Genomic DNA, 20108 nt, shown 5'->3' with positions numbered 1-20108 from the left:
GCCAAGTACCAGGGATATCCTCTACGAAAACCTTCTCCAGAGTGCTCATGACCACAGACTGGGTCAAAGGTTCACCTTCCAACAAGACAATGACTCTAAGCACAGAGCTAAAATAACAAAGGAGTGACTTCAGAACAACTCTGTGACTGTTCTTGAATGGCCCAGCTAGAGCCCTGACTTAAACCCAATTGAGCATCTCTGGAGAGACCTGAAAATGGCTGTTCACCAACGTTCACCATCCAACCTGACAGAATTGGAGAGGATCTGCAAGGAGGAATGGCAGAGGATGCCCAAATCCAGGTGTGCAAAACTTGTTGCATCATTCCCAAAGACTCATGGCTGTATGGGCTCAAAAGGGGGCTTCTACTAAATACTGTGCAAAGGGTCTGAATACTTATGGCTGTGTAATATTTCAGTTTTTCTTTTTTAATAAATCTGCCAAAAATTTAACAAGTGCTGTGTGTACATTAATGAGAAAAAAATGAACTTCAGATTTTAGCAACTCGTTAACAAAGTGAAAAATTGAAGGGGGTTTGAATACTTTCCGTACCCACTGTATATTTGAGGATGTTACGCTCCTCTGCAAACAGGCGGATTGAGTGTGAGTATAACAGTTTTAGTGCTATAGCCTGTTCAAAAGAGTTGTCTTGTGGCAGAATTTTCAACATGCACAGGGTAAGTTGCTCATCGAACTGACGATATCTTCCAGCTTGGGCTTTTCTCAAAACGTTGGCCTCTAGGTTGTCACCATCCACCTTCTGCTACTGACTCATGTAGTTGTAACTTCTAGTTAAACTTCATTACTACAAAGTCACCCACTGTGACCTCAGTATTTCCCTCATCAATTGAGGAATCGGAGCGCTCATGGTCTGTCTCCAATAGAACCACGGTGTCACTATTGGAGCAATTATTATTATTATTATTATTTTAGGCCTCTCACCTTTCTCTCCTTCTCTTGCCTTTCTATCTCTTTGCGACACGCCTCCAACAAATTCTTAGATGTTGCAGTCACTATACGTGTCTTCACATTTTTTTATTTTTTTTTAAATTACGCTATCTATTAAATTGCTATACAGCCAAATGAATACATTTGATGGGGTAAGTTGAGCCACCCCTGGCTATAATACTCAATTTACCCCAGGGTTTCCACTTTAAATGTATTAATCCCTACAGCTAAAATGGTGCACTTTTATGGTGCGTGAAAAACATCAAATCACTTCTGCCATGTGACTCATACCTTCACAGATGCCATGCAATGGACTGCTCGCCCTGTTGCTTAGCAACAAGGGGTGGGTGAACTTACCCACAAACTCATCTTACCCCACTCTCACCTACAGTTGTAACTGGGCCAGACCAAAATTTTTTATTTTTTTTTTTAATTATTGCTCATTTTCAACATGACAAACACAAACAGTCAATTTGCACCGGGAAGAAAAGTTTAATTTTTGTGCTTTGGGGTACGTAAAGCTTCTTTAGCTCCCCCGATGCCCACAGTACAAACAAAAAAACATTTTAAAGCATTCAGGAAGGGATGGTTGCAATTATTTTGGTTTCAATGAAAACATTAAAATCCATTTTGTCTTCGATGTACACTATGATGCCAATCCCTAATTACCACATATCATTTTTGTCTTTGATGTTTTCCGGCTAATCCTGAACGTAAACAACAAATCAGCAAACAAAAAAACATTTTGAAGCATTCAGGAAGGGATGGCTGCAATTATTTTGGTTTAAAGGAAAGCATTAAATTCATTTTGTCTTTGATGTACATTATGATGCCAATACCTAATTACCACATATCATTTTTGTCTTTGATGTTTCAATCCTGAACGTAAACAACAAATCAGCAAAAACAAAAACAAACAAAAAAACAGTTTATGCGGATGAAAGCCGCATTTTGTGTATCGAAGCACAATTACGATGGGACATCATCCATCCATGCTTTGTCTTTTTTATATTCCTAATTTTAACATGACATCATCTGGTCTTGGGTGTTTCCTATTAATTCCATAATGAAAATTTGCTGTTTCTTAATTACAACATGACAACGTTTTGTCATAATGACAACAAGACATAATATTGTTTTGGTGTTTCGCAATTCATTCATTCATTCATTCATCTTCCCTTCCGCTTCTCCTCACTCTGGTCGCGGGCGTGCCAGATCCTATCCCAGCTATCTTCGGGCGAGAGGCGGGGTACACCCTGAACTGGTCGCCAGCCAATCACAGAGCCCATATACACAAACAACCATCCGTACTCACATTCACACGTACTGACAATTTATAGAGTTTTCAAACAACCTACCACGCATGTTTTTGGGATGTGGGAGGAAACCGGAGTGCCCACGCAGGCACAAGGAGAACATGCAAACTCCACACAGGCGGGGCCGGGATTTGAACCCCAGTCCTCAGAACTGTGAGGCAGATGTGCTAACCAGTCTCACCGTACCGCCGTGTTTCGCAATTACAACACAATTTTTGCCTTTGATATTTCCTAAATACAACACGAAATCACATTGTCTTTGATTTTTGTTAAACACAAAACAACATTTTATTTTTTGTCTCCTAATGACATCATGACATTGTTTTTGATTATTCTTAATGATAACAGGACATAATTTAGTCTTTAATTTTCCTGAAATCATGACATTTGTTTTTGATGACATCTGAATAACATGTCACAATATTGTTTTTAATGTTCCCAATTAATGATAACAATAATCCTACCGACAACATGGCATCATTTTGTCTTTGATGCTGCTGAACAACGTATATTTTATCTTCCCCAGTTACATGACGCTATTTTTTTGTCTATATTTCCCAATTGTTTTACATTGACATCATTATGTCTTTGATGACATAGCAAATGTCATTGTTGATATTTCCTAATCATAAAACAACATCATTTTTTGTCTTTGTTACTTAATTCCATGACTTTAGTTCATCTTTGATTTATTTTTTTATTTTTTACAAATTACAACACAGCATTTTTTTGTTTTGATGGTTTCTACTGACAAAATGAAGTCGTATTGTCTTTGATGATTTATCTGATTCTCATTGTATGGTGGAATTTAGATCTTTTAAAAGTTGTTACGTGCTTTTCTTACTAACACAAGTTACTTGACAACACCTTTTACTTCTCCGTATGTAAAAGTCACCCACCTGAGCCCGACATTAAAAAATGACATCCTAAAACTCAACATCATCATCATCGACAAATAATTTATCGGGAATGGTCACAGGAAATAGAAAAACAGATGTGACAAAGTTTGTCACAAATTCACAAGATGTTTCTTATATTCTCATATAAAAACGTATATATCGTCATTTTGATACAATTTGTATCAACAAAGAAGATGCAGGAACATATGCCAACCAGGCACCAATTGATCCATGTTTACTGGAGCAATTTTTTTTAAATTTTTTTAATACTGTCAGATTAATACAACGTTTGTTTAAGAAAAGCGTAAGTTAGTCGTAAATCTGACTTGAAAATGTAATGCCGGGAAATGACAAATATTCCTCTGGCTCGCAAATGATGAAAATGAACTTTGATCGAATGGAAAGCAGATGATAAAATGTTCTATTTGTTGTAAAGACATTTCTTTTGTCAAAAAGTGGCAGTCGTGTCTGTATATTAAGGAATGATTTCAAGTTTTAAAATGATAATAAATAAACGTTCAATTCAGCAACTAATTAGCATTTCCTCTGCAGGAACTTTGCATGGGAACTAGGAACTCTCCTCGGAAAGGTGATACTGTGCTCCAGAACCAGAAACTTTACCCCTGAAGTATAAATTTTGCTTCAGAACTTCAAACTTTGCTCACGAACTGGAAAAACCTTGCTCCGGAACTCCACACTTTTGTCCCGGAATGAAACAATTTACACACCGGAACTAGGAACTGAAAACATTGCTCCGGAACTGGAACTTTAGTAGTACCATTTCTGCGTTTGGACTGCAGGAACTGTGTTCTATATTTAGTTGCCAAACAAATACCCTTGAGTACTTTGGAGAGGTCCAGGAACCTGATTGGAACGGTTTAGCTTCAGGAACTAACAAGTACCAAGAACTATGTAACTAAATAGTTCCTGAAGCTTTTAGGCTAGAAATATGGCTTCAGGGACCTCATTCAAGGACCTCTTAAAACCATATAATGGTTCAAAAATAAACAAAGCTTTAGGTCCAAAACACAGAATAATTCTGAACAATGAATGACTTTAGCGGAATCAGTAGAGGGAGTTTTGAGGGGATGTTTTTTCGATTTTTCGCAGTTGCTCTCTGAGTTTACCTCCCTTTTTCGGGGGGAAATCTACACCGACGAAAAATAACCTGACACAAACACGAATACTCAGAGGTAGGCTGTGTTATCTTTCGTAATACCCTGATATGATTGCCCAAAAAATAAAAGCAAGAAACAAAAGTGCCCAAATCATAATAATAATAGCGATAATATAAATAACTTAAAATATAAGGAATAAATTACTTAAAAATGCACCGTTACCCTTGAAAGCCTGGACTCACAAACCGTATTAGCAAAAATGGAAACGGCTTCACTTTACAATGTTACAAAATCCCAAAAGGTTCTTAAGTGCTAGTATAGCATATTTATGTATTTATATGTACTACTAGAAATAGCACTTATATGGCAGGTGTTTTCACTTTGCCATGGAACGAGAAACTATGCCCCAGAACTGGGAAACTTTGTCAGAGCTTTAGGAATTTGGCCACGGAAATTTTTTTTCTCCGTAACTAAAAAATGTTTCCAAAAACTGCTGATTAATGACTTTGACCAAGTATGAAAACCTTCTACCTGAACCTTGGGAGTCTTTTGGATTCGGGGGTTTGGGGTTCAAAAGTTGTTCAGGAGCCACCATGAGATTTTCCCATCAATATGGCGGCAGCCAGTTCTTGCGCGTCCATCACGCTCGGGTTCCGGCTCATCGCCATCCTCACCAAATCAGCCGGGAAAATTCCGCAGAGGTTCAGGAACAGCCTCTCCCGCAGGTCCTGGTATTGAGCCACCGAGGAGGGCTCCCCACGGTGCAGGGACTGTGTTTTCATTCGCAGGGGGGACGAAAAAGACATCTGTGGTGAGGGTGCGAGGCCACGCTGTGACGAATGTCTGCTCATCTGTGGAGAGGACCAGACTTTCTCAGAAGCCTCTGGAAGATCCTGGAGCTGGAAGAGATCGTAACAAGGTTTGGGTGGCTGTTGATTGTGCTGGTCCCAGTTCGTCTGCATTTGTTGAAACTCAGATTGGTTCCCCCTGGTAGGAAACAGTGACCCTTGATAGTACCCTCTGGAGTCCTGGTGTCGGTCCTCTCGCCAAATGGAACTGGCCAGGAGGGAGCACTGAGAAAACATGGATGTTTGTGGTGGATGAAGTCCAGGACCCAGACATTCTCCTGGGTTTCTTCTGAGAAGTGGCAGATGAGTCAGCCGACCGTGAGTGGAAATGGACTGGAAAGGACTTTGTTCCACATCTAAATCCAGTTGTCTAATTCCAGGTGAAGCGTCCTGGCTCAGACCAGGTGGACTCCGCTTTATGGGTCTTCTGTACTGGTTGGAGCAGGGGCAAGGATGATGGTGGCGCAGGTGGTGGTGGCACGGGGGCCTGTCGTTCAAAACCAGATCCGGGGAGAAGGACTCTGAGCTGCCTTCGCTGCTGCAGTCAAAGGGTAGATACCTGGCTCGGAGACCCACAGGGTAGAAGTGCTCGGGACTCTCCGGAGTGGAAATACTCAGGATAGGCGAGGTCTTCACCGGAGAGTTGTAGCCCAACACTGGAGACTCAGATCGATAATCCCTTGGTCTTGGTCCTGAGGTTCGTGCATAATCCCGTCCATCTGGGTTTCCTGAGAAAGGCAACCTCCCAGGCACAGGATGCCCGAGAGTGCTTCTACCGCTTCCCCTGCGTTCTTCTACTTTGGATTGAACTCTGAGATGGTCTGCCAGGAGCTCAGTGAGGGACCTTGATGCTTTTTTTGGGGTTGCCCGGCCGGACTCAGACGGCGTTTGGTTCCTGGCCGTCAGGGTGTCTTCCAACCGGCATTTGGATGCCGCAGATGATATTTTGGCCCTGGCCCGGAGCTCATCGGCTACGGAACGCAGAGGCTGACTGCCTCGTTCTGGGTGGTAGAACTTGCACTTGTGGCCGTACGTACACTTTTTACCTAAGAAAGAACAGAAGCAAAAGGTGCTAATTAAAAGGACTGTTAAGGAAAAGTGAGTCAATACACAATAAATGGGTTTCTGGAGTTCAAGAGGTATCACACATTAGCGCCGCCTCAAATCACCTAAAGCCAAAATGTTTTTACCATAGGGACACGGCTGCTTCTTGTGTTCCGGAATGACTGGTCGCTTCCTTAGGAAGTTCTCCAAACTAGGTCCGTGGCGTCCGAGCGGGTCGTCTGGTGGCATGAATCTAATGACAGTAGATGGAAGATGATTCAAAATAATCAGGCCCCCCCCCCCGCCACACACACACACACTTTAGGGAGTTAGAAGGGCACAAAAAAGGATTTACTTGTCATTGACGAAGGAGTACATCAGAAGGCGCTCGTCAATGAACTTCTTCCACTCTGGCTTCTCATTGGCCAGGTCGCGGTAGTTGTCATTGGAGACAATTATGCCGTTCGACTCGTAAGCCAGTTTGACAATGAAGCGGTCGTCGTAACAGACCACGCGCCGTCCCTGCACGCGGCGGGACGGCGTGAAAACCAGGATCTTGTCCTTCTCCAGCTGCCGCAGGATGTCCTGGTCTGAAGACAAAAAAGTTTGATTTGTCAATTTGAGGAGAAGTTTGAGGGAGGTTTATTAAGACTTACAGTACATACGGTTCATTTTCCACGCACATATAATAGGTTCCGGATCAAGTTTGACCAGGGCCAAAAATATCCATGTAATAATTGCAGGGCTCTCGGTTGATCTGAGATGCACAAAAATGAGCAGGGACGCATAAAGGAAAATCAATCTGCGTCCCAGGACGCAATGCTATGGATTAAAGTATTCTGGCGTGGTGCTGGGACTCGGGCGTGACAGGGCAGGGCTCTAGAGTGCGATTAATTTGGTCGCCTAAGTGCCCTAATTTCTGAATGGTCCTGCTAAAAAGAAAAGAGTGATGGTCCACCTCGACACTCATCCGTCTTGGAGGGGGGAACAAATAAATCTCCGCAAATGATGGAACCCTTTGCCCGACAATACAAACGTGAACGCGTACATGGTGCATGCATGCTCACATTATGTACAATATAGTGTAGTCAGTATTGTAAGAGATGCAGCCATTGAACATGTCGACAAAGCAGCAATTCAAGAAAGGCTGCAGACTTTTGAAAAGTAGGACAAATCGTGAATCAAAACCGGTTGCTTTGATCGACTTGTTGTGCTATTTTGTAATGTTGCTATACTTTGCACTTTTTCTCAACCAACTGGAAACTTGATTGGCGGGACTGTATATTGCCTGTTAAGGCTAGAATGTGTGTAATCTGTGAATCTGTGCCCGATGTTTAATATTTGTGCAATTTTAATGAACAGAGCCTGAGTGTGTTTTATTTATATTTTATATTTATCTAAGATATTTTATTGATTGTTCTACATTCCAATGCTCAATATATTCTTTGAGTTAATTGTTGATAAAAAGGATGTACTTGCATTATTATGCTCTAATATATCTATATCAGATCAAACTAAAATATTGTACAAACAGTATGAAAACTAGAGGAACAACTGTAATACGAATCTGCAATATTTCAAGAACCGTGATATAGCGAGGGATTACTGGATCTGTATTCGCTGATGATAAATTGCAGGGACTCATTGTTCCAGGGCTGGGACTCATTGTTTCCAGACAGGTGCATCCCGGGACTCACATTGTCTCAAGTGTGAAACGATCTATGTAATTGTCTATATCAATTATGAACAACAGAGCTACGTATTAATAGCCTGTCTGACATTAATACATGGAGGATTAATCCTTAATCAAGGTTTCAGAGAAATGGGGAAGTACATTTGATGTTTTACCCCACTTGTTTTTGTATGAAAACATTTACGATAAATTGTCTGCCATAACCTCAGTCACTGAAATATAAACTCAGGTAGCTTCCTGTGCAAATGTGGACAGAAAGTTGGCAGCCTGGGCTACAAACTTTGTAGCACTTGTACAAAAGAAAAAGTGAATTTCGGATCACTTTCGGAAAAGTCATCAAATTCCAGAGTGAACGAATTACATTTAGGCCATTTTTATAATGTCAAAAGTCAAAAGGGATGACATTTGACCCGAATACCATGTAGGGTTTAAAACTCTGCCGTGTGTGGTTACCTGTGATGAGAGCATCTGGACGGGATTGCTCCTTCCTCCAGGCGGGGACAAATACCGTGATGTCACTGTGGCCTCGCTCCAAGAACCAATCAACAGCCAGCTGGATGCCTTGACAGGAGAACGCTTCCTTGTTGCCGTGACTGAAGGCGTAAAAGGGACATGGGTGACAACGATTTGCCAGCCTTTACATCCACACGATATGACGATTTACAAAGTACTCAACTCTATTGTTTGAGTCAAATTACAGATTCCCCCATGGTCTCATGTTGAACCATTAAAGGTCAAAGTAGCTAAGCCAAATGCCCCTCCTCACGCAACCCACCCACTTTAATACAGGCTATGGACCAGCCGTGGCTGGTCTAGATACTCCATACGAGTGAATCTGGCATTAACTCTACACTACACGTGCATTAAAAGTACAGAAATGCTTGCTCTTAAAATTGCTTACGCATCAGTTCAGTGGTATTCTTTAGCTCAATTTCAGCTGAAATTCCATTAATGTGTTGGTCAAAATGACCACGGAGAAGGAAGGGTTGTAAAATGGAACAAAGCTTGGTGGTAAATTGGGGACCTCACCTCATGGCCACGTTACTTCCATCCACCACCACAGGCCGAAGGTTTTCTTTGTCCTCCAGGATTTGGGACGAGCACAGCAGCCCGCCCACTGAGGAGGAAGACGAGGAGTACGCGGAAGAAGATGAAGGAGACTGAGAGCCCCTCGCACCTCTTGGTGGCTCCACTGGGGCCGCCTTGGTTCCCAGTTTGACCAGTTCCCCCAGGATGTCGTTGATGAGCGCGGCCGGGCCCAATTTCTGCAGCACCAGCTGCACCAGTTCTTCTGAGTAGCCCAGCTTCAGAGCAAAGTCCACTTTGGTGCGGCAGTCGGTGTTCGTCTGCGGGTTGTCCGCCAGGTCCAGCCTGGTGGGGGAGTCCCGGTTTTGCGCTTGGGTGGAAGCGTTGTGGAGACGCTCATCCTCGCTGTCTCCACTCTCCTCGGAGAAGAAGCTGCTGACGCTAGCGCTGCTGCTATCCGAACTGTTGGTGCTGTCGCTGAGGCCAGAGTCTCCGGAAGCCGACACCGCTGTCGATGACACCTTCCCGGCGTCCTTTCCGGCGCTCGAGCTGTCCACGTGGAGGTAGTCCAGAACCAGCCCCGGGCTGAGGATGTGGCTTGTCCCATCCCCCACATGGTCCCTCAGGCCCATGAAGCCGCCTCACACATCCAGACCCGGCCGTTGGCGAGCAGACTAGATTAAGCGAGCAGACTAGATTAAGATTAAGGTAAAAAAAAAAAAAAGAGACAATTAGTTAATTCAGGTGCAACTCGGTGTCATGGATCATACTGCTATTTCTCCAGTGGTGGGAAGTAACAAATACAAGACCTGCATATTCGCGGGACAGCATTCGTGATTTGCCTGTTTGGGGATTTTTGGTGTAACCTATCCTCTGTTAGTCACTTTTTTGTGTGCTGAGCCAAAAGCCATGTCTCGTGTAAAAATATTGCTGTGATGGCATCTTGGTGCCAAGCACCTATGTTGACCTGAGGGGAGGAGCTTTGCTTAGTCAGGTCATAGCTTTGTCAAAAAGAAACAAATGCATTGGCACCATCTTGTGGCATCTACAGGCAATTACATTGCGAGTTCCACAACTTATAAGGTTTTTAAGTTATGAGTTGTCGCTTGTCAGACTTTTTATTTTGCTTTGTGTCGCAAACAAAACATTGCTTAAACAATCAGCCACTAGATGGCAGCAGCAAACTAATACAACGTCCACAACATTACCTCGCTGTAAAAGTACACTAAATCAGCCAATTCGAGGCTGAGGGCGCATGACAACAAAGGCAAACCAAAAGGATAAAGACACACATGGATGGATGACCAGAAGGGGGAGCAGGTGTGCAAAGGTGGGACATAGAATGCAAAGGTATGCGAAGGTGGAGAATGGGGCAGACGGTTTGGTGAGCGACGCTTGGTCGGCCAGTCGGGAGGGTGTCATGACGCAACATAACTGCAACATCAGAGTGAGGAGCGCTGCCTGTGGCGCGACAACCCCAAAAGAAGTTGTGACACTCTGAGTCGAGGACTGTGACGTTGGTGACCTTTGTGTGTGCTATGTACTGGTATTTTTGTCCCCTGTCGCTATAGGGCCCATCCCACGGTGGTCGTCCATGGCTGTGAAAGAACTTCGGCCACATTGCGACACAGCTAGCCTTTGCCGGAATGTGTGAGACAGCCATTTTAACACATTCACTGCCATTGACGGCTTTATAAGTCAAATATCCATGTTAACTGGGAAAACTGGCAGTGAATGAGTTAACCTCATTGTGACTTGAAAACTAATTTCCCACCCATTGCCACTCTTTAAAAGAGTTTGAATACTGCCTTTTATACTTTAGTGGTCTTAACTCTGTTTTACCCATTTTAGCACCGATTAGACTATTTTTGTCGACATTGTGGACTGAGCTTCACTACAAATTATTTGTATAGTCGGTTGTGCTCAAATAAGTGGTATAAACTGTTTTCAAGCCTGCTGTTCTCCTTTGCCACCCAGTGTTGTTCTCTCACCCGATTAGAAATCTACACTTAAAACAATTCCTTAAAGTTACATTTATTTACATACCATTTTCATCCCCCTCCCCATGTGACACATTTTAAGATGTGGAACTGTGTCCATGCGAAAAACTTTAATTCAACAAATTACCTCAGTGAGGCTGCAATGGATTAATGGGATTCAATTCATTTCAAGCTTGATTATGGAATTAATTAATACGTAACTCAATGAGCTTCTGTGTAAAAAAAAACCCCAAAATAAATAAATAACGTGATACAGTTAAAACGTGAACATGCATTTCATTTACAAATGTCTGAATCCCTTAAATCGGAGCCTCCCCTGATTTAAGGGGTCCTGGAGGCCTAAATCACCACGACAATGCCAAGCAGCCACAATAATCTGACACGAGGATTACGTATTTCCGAGATAAAGAACAGAGTGGAGTGGTCAAACAGAGAGTGTTGTGTTGACCTCCTTTTAAAAAGCACAACGTGGACTAGGAGACATCCCAAAGACCCCTTTGATTGCATGACTCTCAAGTCGCATTTCGGATGCGTCGATGTGCCCGTCGCTTGCTCCCTGAATTGTTATGGAAACGAGCGGCCAAATGACAAATGAGAGCCGGGCCTTCTCGTCCAACATCAGCGTGCGACATCGCAAATGCGCTTCTGGAAGAATGGTCACAAATTCCCATGAACACACTCCTAAACCTTGTAGACAGCCTTCCCAGAAGGGTTGAAGCTATAATAGCTGCAAAGGGTTTCATATTGAACCCTATGGATTAGGAATGGGATGTCACTTAAGTTCATATGCGAGTCAAGGCAGGTGAGCAAATACTTTGGGCAAAATAGTGTATCTATGTGGGTGCGCGTGGTGTGGAATAACCCACATTACACCTTATCAACAACCATAACAAAAATGGTATCGTAGCTGCAAGACTAACCAATTTTACTATTACTTCCGATCAAGAGTACAGTCTTCAATAGTTAGTGGTGATGAAGAGTACACACTTTCTGATGGAAGGTATTCATATTAGTAATAGTTTTAAAGAGTATATGGAATTGCATAGAGGTTAAGGTAAAGAGTAATAGGTGCAACTAAAATACGTCATTATAGTTAGTAAGTATACTCGCTAGTATGAATTCTGAAGAAGTGCATTCACTTTAATATTAGTTGCGATGACGAGTATTCTTGTTGGTCATAGTTGCGAAGAGTACACAATAGTTGTGAAGCAGAGTATATAATTAAGTAACTACTGTGATCCAAAGTAATCATAGAATAATTACAACGAGTGTACACTAAAGTATTATTTCAGTAGTAAGGTAAGGAGTAGAAAGTACACATTCGTGATCAACAGTATGCACTTTAGTTACGTGTTATAGAGTATTTAAGCTAGTAATGGTTAGGAAGAAGAGTACGTATACACTTAAGTAGTAATTGTGTTAAGTTCATATTTGTAATATTCGCAAAAAAAGAATATTCTAATAGTTGTGTTGAAGATGATAGATATTGGTCATTTTTGGATGACGCATATTCATAGCCAGTATTTGCAGAAAAGAGAATAATCTAGTAGTCACAAAGAGGAGTATACACTTAAGTATTAGTTGCGATGAAGACTATTCATATTCATAGCACTTGTGAAGACGAGTTTACATTTAAGTCACAGTTGTGGTAATCAATATCCTCTGTCGTACAGTACCCATGTATACACTTTATTGTATCAGTATGTTCTTTTGGTGACTGCGAGAGCCAAAAGGAAGCTGGGCTCCAGTACTCTGAAACGCTCGACCCGGGGGGACCTCAGTGAGAAATGTTGAAATCTCGACTTCAGACTTAATTTTACACTTTGGCATTGAGTTAAACTACACGTACGCCTGTTTGACTGCCGATTCTCCTCTCTCCTTCCCCCCCCTCCGAGGCGGCAATGATCGAATCTGAGGCCGTTGCTGTATGGATTCTGCACCGACCGACCGGTTCTGCAGCGCTTCATCTAATCTCTCGGAGTGGACTTTCGTGCTGTTTCGGCTAACGTTGTACAGCACCATACGATGTGATACTGTAAATGTTGCCCACTCGACATCCATTGCAGGGGGGGGGGGATCCCTCCACCTGTGGTCCCTTCTTAAGGTTTCTTCTTTTCTTTGGAGTTTTTCCTTGCCTGGTTGGGTTTAGATCAGGGATGTTGTCGGTCTTGTTGCATTTAGTAAGAAAAATAGCACTCTATGTTATTGTGATGTATAAAAACATACATAAATGACATAATTACATAGAATGTCAAGAATGAAACCGTTTTTGCAAAATGTTTTGCTTCAATTCATTGGGCATTGTGCTGCTCCTTCTGTTGTGCCACGTTGGCCACCTCTTGACGGTCACAACTAAGCTCAGTAAATTGCGGTAATTATGGTCATTTTTTTCAGGGGATAAAGAATATATTTGTGTGTGGGTGTGTGTTTGTGTAGCAGGGGGTTATAAGTGTGTCTGGCTTGCTCCTTTTGAGCAAAGCAGCTGCCAGCCAATCTGTCCTTCTGTGACACAAAGTATTGTTCTGGGTGCTCTGCACAGACGGAGATTTTTTTAAACCTCCCCCTATGTCCTCCCCCACTGTCGCTCTCTCTCTCTCTCTCTCTCTCTCTCTCTCTCTCTCACACACACGCGCACACAGACACACACACACACGGTTCGTCATGAATTTAACTTAAGTACATTCTTGATAACAATTTAAGTAGATCAAAACAAAGAGATTAGATAGATAGATAGATAGATAGATAGATAGATAGATAGATAGATAGATAGATAGATAGATAGATAGATAGATAGATAGATAGATAGATAGATAGATAGATAGATAGATGGTACAGTGGCTTACACGTTCCTATAATCCAGTCGTGTACGGTTCATGTGTATTAAACTTTTAGGAACTACATTTGTAGCCTGCAGGCCTCTTCTAAAAATAATAATAGAAATAAAAATATAAAAATAATAGAAATAGAAAAGAAATATATTATTTGTTTTTTAATCATTTAAAAATGTAAACACTGGCAGAGAGTTATGGGAATAAAGTGTTGAATATTGATATTTATTAATTTCCTAATTATTGTGAGAAATCATTTAAGATGATCAGTACCTTACATAATTTAATATCAATAATGATTAATAATATCACATAATAATAAACTATTATTAAAGGTTATTTGAGACGCTTGTATCCCTTTGCTTTACTCGGTACCCAAGAAGTAGCTCTCTATTTCAAAAACATAAAATATGACTAAAATGAACAATTCCAAATATCGATCCATCCATTCTCTGAACTGCTTCCCCTCATCCTGTTGGGCTGGAGCCGAGCCCAGCTGACTCTGGGCAGGAGGCGGGCTACACCCTGAACTGGTCGCCAGCCAATCGTAGGGCACATATAAACAAACAACCATTCGCACTCACATTCACACCTACGGGCAATTTAGAGTCTTCAGTCAACCTCCCATGCATGTTTTGGGGAGGTGGGACATGTTTTCAATGAGCATTAAGTATCCATCCAGATGGATATAACTGAAATGAGGGCGGCACGGTGTACGACTGCTCAGCACATCTGCCTCACAGTTCCGAGGACCGGGTTCAAATCCGGCTTGGCCTGTGAGGAGTTTGCCTGCGTGGGTTTTCTCCCGGTACTCCGGTTTCCTCCCACATCCCAAAAACAAGGATAATAGAAGACTAAATTGCCCGTAGGTGTGAATGGGAGCAGGAATGGTTGTTTGTTTATATGTGCCCTGCGATCGGCTGGCGACCAGTTCAGGGTGTACCCGCCTCTCGCCCAAAGATAGCTGGGATAGGCGCCAGCACGCCCGCGACCCTAGTGAGGATAAGTGGCACAGAAAATGGATGGATGACGAAAATCAACTATAGTAAATAATTGTACAGCATTTTATTTTCCTATATTTAAGCGCAGTGTTAAATGTTCAAACAGCATCATGCTAACGTGGCTCCCAAAAATATCAAATATACTTATTTTTGATGAACACATGAGACTACTACGCGACAGTATTGTAATGATGGTAGTACTTGAGTATTTCTTAAGGTGCTACTACAAACTTTAAGGAGCCACGCAGCAAACTCATGAAATAACTCAGCTGCTGAGTAATATCTAGCCCGGGGGGGGCTTGCGCAGGGCGGGTCTGCACCTCATGCCTCCACAGCGAGCAGATGCCTCCTCAGCCACTGACCTCCCTGGAGGGGAGGTGGGGGGGTGCCCCTCTATGCCCCCCCCTCCTCCCCTGAGGCCTGGAAAAGCCTCCACACGGCACTCGGGGCCTGCTGGGCGGCTGCCAGGGACCGGCTGGAAGGGGGGGGTCCGGTGGGGTATGATAGTCCCCCTTGGGCGGTGCGGAGTGGGGGAGGGGGCACCAGATGCCTGCTGAGGACACTCTCTGAAAGCATCTTGCAACTGGTGGTGCACCCCAGATATACATGTCACCAGTGTGTGCGCACGTGCACTCGCTTTCACCTCTGACGTGCACACACATGCACACACACACTCAGATCGTTACATCTGGTTCACAAAAGCCCCCCCCCCCAACACACACACAGGAGTCGGTAATGCCATACTGAGGGCAGTTCCTAATATTTTGACCACCTTATGTAATGACGCGACAAAGTTCGTTACATTTAGTTACTCGTTGTGCTGAGGGCTGTTCCTAAATAATACCTAATAAGCATAAATAAAATTAAGTGATTGCCCCCCCCCCCCCCACCTTTTTTATTTATACAGTTCTGCTGTGCCATCCATTTTTTAAATTTTCATTTAATTAAGTGATTTTTGGAAGGGCAAACCAGTTGTAGGCCATCTTAAAAAAGTTGAATATGCAAAATAGTTTCCTTTTTTTTTTTTTTTTTTTACATTTTATTTTTATTTATTTGTGTTCTTTTAGTTTGTGATTTTTGGGCGTCAGACCATTCAGATGGCGTAAACAGAAGTTGAATGTATGCATCATATATGTAAAATAATTTTATACACCTCTATTCTTGGTGTTATTACAGATACATCTCGATAATTTGGAATATGGTGGAAAAGTTTATTTATTTCAGTGCTTACCTCTACGTATATATGTACATGCCCGATTTCTATAGTAAAATAAATTTTGATTGTTTCGTGACTGTAATATTAAACATTTTTTAGATGGTGAATGTTTGTTTTTTAAGATATAATCCTCAAAACTATTCATAGATTAGGAAAAAATAATTATAGGATACTGAAAAACAATAAATAAATAATAATAAATGTCAAATAAGATATTTTATTTGATGCGCTTCTGTTGTGGCATTCATTTCTAAGCAACTTTTAAAGTATTTTTTTTCAAATGATATTTGTGGGGCGGTTTTATATAATTTATCGATTCAAAAAAGTATTTGATTAGTTCTGATTAATTTGATTTCTTTTTTGGATTAATTGTAGGGGTGAAATGGCTAAAGGAATGCAAGAGATTGTAAATGTTACAGGGCCTTTACCACATGTGGTCTGTCGATCAACCGACGTCTCAAATCCTTTTTAAAACTCACCATTTGAGTTGAGTTGAAAAACGTTGAGCGAGTTGGTTCTTCAGAAACGACATTCCTAGTACAGATTATAGGGTAGTTGTTTGACTTGCAAACTCACTGTCATATACATATATTTACAAAGAAGAGATTTTACCAGTTAGTACTGACTTACCTCAGAGAAGAATCTCCTGAAACCTGTGTTGTTTTTCTTCTTTTTGGAGTGGAATTTCCCACAAGTGCGTCTTGTAGCCAGCAGAGATGCAGATGCACAATGTCACCCCCCACCCCCCCACCCCCCCGCCCACCCCCCCCCCTCAAAAAAAATCACAATGTCTCCATAAAAACAACAACGTGGGGAGCGATTGGGAACTTCCTTCCTTTGCGGCGGCCCACCTTCGAGTGAGATGGGTCCCGTCTACGTTGTGGAACACTTCCACCAACACTCACCCCACCCCTTTCTGTCTCCTCCCCCCTCGACACGCACACACAATAAAGGTCGGAGGAAGGGGGGTGCACGTATGCACAAAGGAGGGTCTTCAGTAGGCAGCTGCACACACACACGCTCACACAATTTCACACACATATTCAATCACCAGATTATTTTTAAAAAATGTTTTGAATTAAAAGTAGTCTCTAGTTTCACTTAGGGGTGGACTCACCTTTGTTGCCAGCAGCTTAACCATTAATGGCTGCGTGTTGAGTTAATTGGAGGGGACAGTAGATCGACACTGCTATAAAAGCTGTACGCCGTCTACAAACACGCAATTTCCCAACGGGAAATCGGAATCATCTGTTCCTGGGTCAAGCTGTGGCCATGCTGAAAGTGTACATTTGACATTTTAAGTCAGTCAAACCTTCTTAGCTGTTATAAATGTGTAAAAACAAAGTTAATCGGTGGATAATAAAGAAAGATGTCATGTTAAAAAAGGTGGCGCATCACACATTTTTGTGCTTTTTAACATTCTTAGGGGTCGTTGAAATGTAAAAAGAGGTCAAGTACAAGTGTTCATCATCCAAAATAGTCTTTATACACAGTACTATGTAGTGAATTTTCTTTTTGTCCGGTTTCATTTATTAATGTTCTCGTTTCTCTTTATATATTATTGTATTCATTGTAATTTTTTTGTTTTTAATGTAGTGATTTATTTTCTTTGTGTAAATACTTTTATTCATTGAATATTTATTGCTTTCTCTATGTCCAGTATTATATTATTATTTTTAAAGCAGCATTTTCTTATTTTTATATAGTTTAAGACATATTTCTGATTTTTTTAATGTGATTTTATTTTATTTATGTACAGTGTTTATTTTGTTTTTGCTAGATACATTATCAGATTTTATTTCTGCATTAATGTTGGGATTTTTTCTTCATATATGGTATTAAATACATAGTCATAAGTTGTTTACATTTTATGATTGTATTAAATTATTCTTTTATTTTGTGTCTTTCTGTATATACATTATTATATAAATGTTAATGTTTAATATAGTGATTTTTGTTTCAAGTGTTATGTTGTTCGTATTTGTTTATTTTTTAATACAGGATTAAATACATATGTATTAATGTGTTTTATTTTGTGATTTTTACTTATATACAATTTATTTTGTGATCATTTATATATATATATATATATATATATATATATATATATAAATACACATTATAATATAAATATTATATATTATTTAACTTAGTGATTTCTCTTGTTAAACATTATATAATACATATTTATTGCTTATTTTTTTTATTTTGTGACAATTTCATTTATATGCAGTATTTTATTTATTGTTTTTGTTTGCTTTAGCCATATTGTACTGAGCAGCCAGAACAGGCAGAGTGGCTTATTTTCCCTGAAAAGCGCACCTCCACACTTTTGGACATTTGGAGACGGCGCACACATAAACACACTTGCGTATGCAAACACACACACGCACTCCCGCAGTGACTCTTTAATTGGGGCACAGCTGACAGGTTCGCTCCTCAGGGAGCATATGTGTGTGCGTGTGCGCACGCGCGTGTGGACCATCTGCTTGGCGAACAGGTGTCCCGCTTGCCCGAACCTTCTCTGACTAACCACCAAATGGACCATCAATGTTTGCATCGTCACTGTTTCAAAAACACCAGAAAAGACCATTTCCACAAGGTCTTTCAAAGACCAACAACTCCTAGATGGTTTGTCCCGTCGCTCCCAAATTGGAAGCATGAGTACTAAACATACGGGTGACATTCAATTGTGAAGCATTTCAATTTCCTTCATTGAATGTGGAGTGAACATGGCGAGGAAATTTGATCACGAGTTAAAAAAAAAACAAAAACACCAAACTCGAAAAATTCATGTTTTCGAAATTCAGACTTCAATTCGGTTTCACTTTGCAACATGAAATTTGGTAGGCTTGTCAATCATGAGTAGACCCACAAAAAAAAGTCTCAAAAGGTCATGCCCGTAAAGACACAGGAAGTCTGACATTTTGGTTTAAAGCAGACATTTGTGGCTCATTTTGCCTATTTCCAGGGGTCTTTCGAATTAAAAAAAAAATCGAAAAATGAAACCACCAAAGTCAGTTTCTCTTAGCAATACAGATATGAACCTTTGGTCCACATATATATCACGAATAGACCCTCCAAAAAGTCTGAAGAAGCCATGCTTAAAAAGACAAAATAAAAATAAAAATCACCCTTTTGTTTTGGGGTTGAAATGATCATTTTGCCCATTTCCAGGGTTCTTTTAAACACAAACCACTTCTAGATTGTTTTGTCCAATTTCTCCAAAATTGACGGGAAACCATGTATCAAAAATGTCAAAGAATTTGAATTTTGGACATCACGCGTGGACAGAGCATGGCGATGAATGTTGATGCCGCAGTAAAAGGAAAACCTAATCTCGCATGCATGTTCATCCTGGTCAACTTTCCATTTTTGGTTCACTTGAGCCAGCTGGTGTCATTAAACACTCTTATCACATATATTATTGTGTGTCTACGTGTTTGAGTGTGTGTGTGTGTGTGTACATGTATCCGTCTGCAGGCGTGTGTGTGTGTAGGAAAGGGGGAGGTGGGAAGTGGGTCACTGAGGACTTTTGAAGGAACAAAAGGTTGGCCTTCGGCCTGCGCTGGCCTCCGGGTCATTTAAGGACGAGCAGCGCACACACGAACGCACGCACGCACGCACACACCACCTGCTGTTGTGCACTCGTACGGTCTCTAATGGAGATGGGAGTGATTGGGACATTACAGAGATTGAGCACAAAACCATAAAGCCAATCTAATCGCCACGGACACATCCGTCCATCCATTTTCCATACCACTTAACCTCACGAGGGTCGAGGCCGTGCTGGAGCCTAGCCCAGCTGATTCCGGGCGACAGGCGGGGTACACCCCGAACTGGTCGCCGGCCAATCGCAGGCCACATACAGTATGAACAAACAACCATTGGCACTCGCGGTTCACACCTACGGGCAATTTAGAGTCTTCAATTCACCTACCGTGCATGTTTTTGGGATGTGGGAGGAAACCGGAGGAAATAAAATAAATTGGTTCATCAATAATACACAATCATTTTAAAAATGCAATTCAGGATGAATAAGAATGATTTAGTTATAATAATTATCTGTTGTACATTTGCTCTGACTATACATTTCTATAAAAAATATGTAGTAATTTATTGAAAACTTTTCCACATAATCTGATTTTGTTTGTATATTTATTGTAAAAAATA

At 41.4% G+C, this 20108-nt stretch overlaps 1 protein-coding gene across 1 annotated transcript; it reads right to left on the bottom strand.

Moving 5' to 3' along the window:
- Positions 1 to 1577: 1577 nt before the first annotated feature.
- LOC133411002 (probable ribonuclease ZC3H12C) lies at positions 1578 to 16652 on the bottom strand. Its single transcript, XM_061692775.1, has 6 exons — positions 16566 to 16652; positions 8894 to 9582; positions 8318 to 8457; positions 6527 to 6761; positions 6318 to 6424; positions 1578 to 6173 (listed from the first exon to the last, which is right to left on the bottom strand). The coding sequence occupies exons 2-6, from the start codon at positions 9520 to 9522 to the stop codon at positions 4861 to 4863; spliced, it is 2424 nt and encodes an 807-aa protein (XP_061548759.1). The 5' UTR covers positions 9523 to 9582; positions 16566 to 16652; the 3' UTR covers positions 1578 to 4860.
- Positions 16653 to 20108: the final 3456 nt, after the last annotated feature.

This window comes from Phycodurus eques, chromosome 12 (assembly GCF_024500275.1).
Source record: "Phycodurus eques isolate BA_2022a chromosome 12, UOR_Pequ_1.1, whole genome shotgun sequence".
NCBI lineage: Eukaryota > Metazoa > Chordata > Actinopteri > Syngnathiformes > Syngnathidae > Phycodurus > Phycodurus eques.
The sequence above is the reverse complement of the archived record's forward strand: the minus strand, read 5'-3'. Positions and strand labels throughout refer to the sequence as shown.

Bases quoted from the DNA above. Each gene is read 5' to 3' on its own strand.
- LOC133411002 (XM_061692775.1), bottom strand. From the start codon at position 9,522: ATGGGCCTGAGGGACCATGTGGGGGATGGGACAAGCCACATCCTCAGC. The intron at 8,458-8,893 runs GTGAGGTCCCCA...TTACGCCTTCAG, and splicing joins GGAAGTAACGTGGCCATGAG to TCACGGCAACAAGGAAGCGT. The intron at 6,762-8,317 runs GTAACCACACAC...TTTTGTCTTCAG, and splicing joins TCCAGATGCTCTCATCACAG to ACCAGGACATCCTGCGGCAG.